Source organism: Anomaloglossus baeobatrachus, chromosome 9 (genome assembly GCF_048569485.1).
Source record: "Anomaloglossus baeobatrachus isolate aAnoBae1 chromosome 9, aAnoBae1.hap1, whole genome shotgun sequence".
NCBI classification, from domain to species: domain Eukaryota; kingdom Metazoa; phylum Chordata; class Amphibia; order Anura; family Aromobatidae; genus Anomaloglossus; species Anomaloglossus baeobatrachus.
In genome coordinates, this window is record NC_134361.1 from 38,323,682 (window position 1) to 38,329,681 (window position 6,000).

The 6,000-nt window shown below is 45.4% G+C and overlaps 1 protein-coding gene across 1 annotated transcript in view; it reads left to right on the forward strand.

Moving 5' to 3' along the window:
• The window catches only part of LOC142251057 (cytochrome P450 2B1-like), a 70,666-nt gene extending 65,330 nt beyond the window's left edge, over window positions 1-5,336 (forward strand). Inside the window, exons 17-18 of the mRNA XM_075323558.1 lie at window positions 1,743-1,884; window positions 4,727-5,336. Coding sequence (XP_075179673.1) covers window positions 1,743-1,884; window positions 4,727-4,908 — 324 coding nt within the window. The 3' untranslated portion in view covers window positions 4,909-5,336. The remainder of the gene's footprint in view (window positions 1-1,742; window positions 1,885-4,726) is intronic.
• The last annotated feature ends 664 nt before the right edge of the window (window positions 5,337-6,000 follow it).

The window sequence follows — 6,000 nt, forward strand, 5'->3', positions numbered from 1 at the left end:
CATCCCTAGCCCTTACTAACACCTGCCCCCTAGCCCTTAGTGTTGCGGGCGGAGGAGGGGACGCTGCGCTCTCCCACTGCTCGGGTCCGGCCGCTGCTGCTGCGACTGCTGCTGCTCGGTGGTGACTCGAGCAGTAGGCTGGATCCCGGGGACTCGAGCGGCTCTCCTCGCCCGTGAGTGAAAAGGGGATGGGGATTGGATGGTGGGGATTTGGTTATTGTCCGTAACGCCACCCACGGTACTCACTCAGCCAATGATGAGGACACAGTTCTCGGTAAAACACACGGCTGGATGGACGGGTCCCACAGACGGCTGCGGTGTTGTTTCTCCCGGCAGGTTGATGGTGACTGCCTTTCCCTGCACCTACGTACTGTAAATGGTTCCAATGGGTTCCCACCGGTAACCCGCTCCCCAGCTTGCATATGGGCTGGAGGAGCCCCTTTTGCCCGCAGGCTCTGGCCCTGGGAACTTTAGCCTTGGCGGTGACTGTGTTTCCCTCTCTCGGTTGGACTGTTGCCTTCTGTCGGGACTTGGCTGCTGGGAAACCCAGGAGGTTCCCTTCGCTAACGAATTTGGCAAATTCACGGCAACTCCTAGCCTTGCCGGGGTCCGTAAGCCCCTGCCAGATGGTGCTGGCTTCTCTTTGCGTACCGGTCCGGCACCGCCGGGACACCGCCTGTCCACGGTCTTTACAGTAGGCTCCAATAGGCCACTCCTGCAGACGGTCACCACCGTCTGCCAACCTTGCTGATCTGTCCGGGCCACACACCCGGACCAACTTCAGGCTCTTTTGCTGTCACTTTTCTCTTCCACTCTCACTTCTCAACTGTCCTCACACCCGGACCAACTTTAGTCTGCTCAGCTGCCACTTTCCTTCCTTCCACTTTCACTTCCCTAGCTGATCTCTCTACCTTTTCCCGCCTCCAGGACTGTGAAGTCCTCGGTGGGCGGGGCCAACCGCCTGGGCCACCCCCTGGTGTGGACATCAGCCCCTGGAGGAAGGCAACAAGGGTTTTAGTCTGACTTCGGTGTGCCTGACCGGGAGTGTGGGGTGTGTTGGTGTTGTTCTCTGTGGCCCCTGGCTGGCCCAGGGCGCCGCATTGGTAACACCCGCCCCCCTAGCCTTTACTAACACCCGCCCCCCTAGCCTTTACTAACACCCGCCCCCCTAGCCCTTACTAACACCCGCCCCCCTAGCCCTTACTAACACCCGCACCCCTAGCCCTTACTTACACCAGGCTCCCTAGCCCTTACTAACACCAGGCTCCCTAGCCCTTACTAACATAAATTTTACCTCCCATTGAATTCAATGGTGTTTGGATATGTTCGTCAAGCTGTTCTGCTCGAAAGTCAAAAAACATGAACCAAATCGAACTTTGGCAGGTTCGATCATCTCTACTGATAATACGATGCTGCATGGGGCAGATTGATCAACAAGTGATCGTTCTGTACCTACGAATCTTTATTACCCTGTGTAGGGAGGAGAGGGAAAACGTGCAGAACAACTTCAATATTGTCGATCACGCTCATCATGCCCCCCAAATGTTTCTGTGTAGTGGTGCAATATATGAGCATTTAGGGCCCCACTTAAAAACTTTTTCCCAGGGCCTCACTTTGTCTAAAACTGGCCCTGAATGGGGGTCCCCAGTGAGGGACCTTTCTTTTTTAAAGCTGAATACTTTAATAGGGTTTTTCAAAATGGGGTTTCTAATTCATACCTCCCATTTTGTCTTCTATTCCAGCACACCAATGTGTTTCCAATGTTGTCCTCGGTACTAAAAGACCCCAGCTGTTTCCCGTACCCAAATGAATTCAACCCCAAGAATTTCCTGACTGAAAATGGTGAATTTAAAAAGAATGACGCCTTCATCCCCCTGTCTGCAGGTATGCTGAGATATAAAATGTACCTTTTTTGGTGTATGGAGTGAATTTTGATGTTTACATTTCAGTCCATAGAGAATTTGTTGTTGGCACAGATGTATTTAAATTATGACTTCACATAAAGTGCTCTTAAAGGGGTTCTCTGGGGGAAAGAAAAGCAACAAAAAAAATAACTAAAAGAAATTTTCATAATACTGTCCGTCCACCTTATCTTTCTTGTCTAATACTGGAAATACCAAGGAGTGCTGAGATAAGACAATATTGCTCACACTGCTGTCTACCCTGTTTGTCTGATCTAATAATGGAGATACGAGGGTGCTGAGTAAAAAGAGGCTGCTCACACTGCTGCCCATCCTATCTATCTGAGCTAATACTAGAGATACCAGGGTTATTGAGGTAAGAAGAGGCTGCTCACACTGCTGTCCACCCTGTCTATCTGATCTAATACTGGCACGGTAAAGCTGTGGCGAGATAAGGCGCAATAGGGTCTTACCCGGTATGACAAAGGGTGGTGAATGTCAAAAGGAACACTCACCTGGTGAGGTTGTGTCAGTCACAACCCCTTTGAAAGCATGTAGATAACGTGGACGGCAGCAGTCCCGCAGCAAGGAGTAGTTTCAATCAGCAGGAGAAAAGCAGGATTAGAAAACCGCTCCAAACTATGGTTTGGCGCCGTATTCTAATCCTGCTTTTCTCCTGCTGATTGAAACTGATCTAATACTGGAAATACCAGGGGTGATGAGGTAAGAAGATGATGTTCACACTACTGTCCACCCTATCTGATCTAATACTAGAGATATCAGGATTGCTGAGGTAAGAAGAGGCTGCTCACACTGCTGCCCACCCTGGCTATCCAATCTAATACTGGAAATACCAGGGGTGCTGAGGTAAGAAAATGATGTTCATACTACTGTCTACCCTAGCTGATCTAATACTGAAAATATCAGGGATGCTGAGGTAAGAAGAGGCTGCTCACACTGCTGTCCAACCTGTCTATCTGATCTAATACTGAAGATATCAGGAGTTTTGACTTCAGAGTTGCTGAGTATGAGGGTGCTGAGTAAAAAGAGGCTGCTCACACTGCTGTCCATCCTATCTATATGATCTAATACTAGAGATTCCAGGGGTGCTGAAGTAAGAAGAGGCTGCTCACATTGCTGTCCCCTCTATGTGATCTAATACTGGAGATTTCAGGGGTGCTCAAGTAAGAAGTGGATGTTTACACTATTGTCCACCATTTCGATTTGATCTAATACTGGAGATATCATGGGTACAGAGGTAAGAAGAGACTGCTCACAGTTCTGCCCACACTGTCTATCTGATCTTATATTGAAGATACCAAAAGTCCTGACTTAAAGAAGAAACTGCTCACACTGCTGTCCAACCTGTCTGTATAATCTATTGCTGGACATACCTGGGGTACTAAGGTAAGAAGAAGCTGCTCACATTGCTGTCCACTCTGTATATCTGATCTAATACTGGAGATACAAAGGATGCTGAGGTAAGAAGAGGCTGCTCAGACTGCTGTTCATACTGTCTATCTGGAGAGAACAATAGTGCTGATTTAAAAGAAGCTGCTCACACTGCTTTTCAACCTGTGTATCTGATCTAAGACTTGATATACCAAGGGTGCTATGGTAAGAAGACACTGCTCACACTGCTGTCCATCCTGTTTATTTAACACTGGAGATACTAAGGTGCTGAGGTAAGAAGAGGCTTCTCACACTGCTATCTACAATGTCTATCTGATCAAATACTAAGTGGAGTTTCCAGGCATTCTGAGGTAAGAAGAGGCTGCTCACATTACTGTCCACCATGTCTATCTGAACTAATACTGGAGATACCAGGGGTGCAGGGGTAAAAAGAGGCTACTCACACTGGAATGTAAGCAGCTTCTTCTTACCTCCTCATCGTATCTCCAGTAATAGTTCAGGATATCCACAGGGAGCACATATTCTACATCTGACGGGAAGGGGTGAGCTTACTGCTGCACATGCTCACAGGCATTTGCCTTATTAGCATTCTATGACATGTTTTAGTTAAATTGCATGATCTCGCTTGACTCCAACATGATCTTTTTGTGTACAGCAATGAGGCATCAGATCGTTATCGTGTCCGCTTCAGCTATCTTTCATTGAATGTGTATGGGGACCTCAAAGGATTTGAGTAAAATTAAATCCCTGATATCATTCCAACTGCAGCCTGTCCTAGAAACATATCACATGGGCTGCAGACTGAGGACATACATCTCCTGAGATCTGTGCCTCATCTGATAAGAGCTGTATCACACATACCTTGGATAGTGGTAAAGAGCATGGCTGTCACATGTGACGAAATATATATTTTCCTTGTTGAGCACAATGAGGATTATCTTATGCTTCTACCTGAACAATGTTTATTTGTTTTCAAGTTGGGAGCACTTAGTCTCCGTGAACTGCTATAAAACTAAAATGCTGACGGAGGAGGATGAAGCAGAACATCTTCTCACTAAGTGCAACATGAATTAAAACATATTTCTTAACATATCACAGCTGTGCTCCCAGCCTCCGACTGAGGAATGTGTGATACAGCTCTTGTCAGTTGAGACACAGTTCTTAGGAGCTGTATGTCTTCATGTGACTAGACTGGGGTTACTGTTTGACTCATTTAAGGGATTTTATTTTATCTCATTCTTTGAGAAATCTTTTATCACTTGAAGCTTAGGTTTTGACTGCCGTTGACTATTTTCTTTTCTTTCCTTGTGGCAGAAGTATGATCTTCCCTGGTTTAATATTGGTGCTGAGTTGGCGGAGTATGTTGTGACTGATCCTGATCACTAAAACTGTACATTTTTTTTCTTCTCCAGGTAAAAGAATTTGTTTGGGAGAAAGCCTTGTACGCATGGAACTGTTTATTTTCTTAACTACCATTTTGCAAAACTTTAATTTGAAACCATCAGTGACTCCGGAAGACTTGGATATCACACCGGACGTTTCTGGCCTGGGAAATATGCCAAAACAGTTTAAGATGGCCTTCATCCCTCGTTAAATATTAATTTCTCTGAGATTCTTTGTGTAGTCATGACCACTGGTGGACACAGACAAAACCAGGCCCCTGTGCGACAACAGTATATGGGGCCCTTTTCAGTCCAAAAACTTAAAATGCACAATCCACCTGCTTTGAAGGCAGCAATGTACCCCTTTACCTCTTGTGGCCCTGTGTTGCACCAATGATATGTCCACCCGAGGTCATGACCTAGACCTGTACCAAGCTTCTAAGTAAACATTTATTCGCTTATAGATGAGCTGTTATATGACTAACGTTGATTAAAATTGGCAATTTTAACCATAACCGATGGTCAAATCGTGAAATATAACAATGAACGATTGTTTTAGCCAAACAGACAGACCACCATCATCTGAAAGGAAGTCGTCAATGTGTCATATTTTTGATTAAAGCTGCATTAAACATGTATATGTCAATAAGTGTCTTTAGTCAATGAATTCAATAGATCTGCATTATGTAAAAAAAGTGTTCAACAGACAGAAATTTACAGTACTTTTGCCTGTTCTGAAAATAAGTCCCGAAATTTTTCAAAAGTCAGAACATGGGGTGCACATAGAGACAGGCAATGCCATAATTTCTCCAATACTGAATTTAGTTTTATGTAGGATTGAGGTTGGAGTAACTAAAGTGTTGAGAATCATTGGATTAGAATGAGTCTGAGGGGGGTCTACAATGGTGGTCACAACTTTGTTTTTTTTAAGACACCCCTTCAAATCCTTTTTCATCATTTAAAGAGTAAGTAAATATTTATAAATTATTTTTTATATTTTACTGCCCTTTTATTTGCTGGCAGATCAGTGTTGGTCCTGGACCTGAGACCCATCACTCAAATTTTTCCCTCCACCCTTGAGTAATACCCTGTTCAGTCACAGAAGAGTGAACCCACCACTCATATACCCCCAAAAAAAACAAACAATAAATCAAAATGAGCATATACTATACTGTTACGAGGGGGACCTGGGGAAGCGTGCCAAGATGGGAAATGGACAGCTTCCGCCGGTCAAGGTCCACTGTGCGGTGTAAGGGACCGCTGCTATGGTCAGGAAAGAGTGAGCGGGTTGCTACTAGTGATCG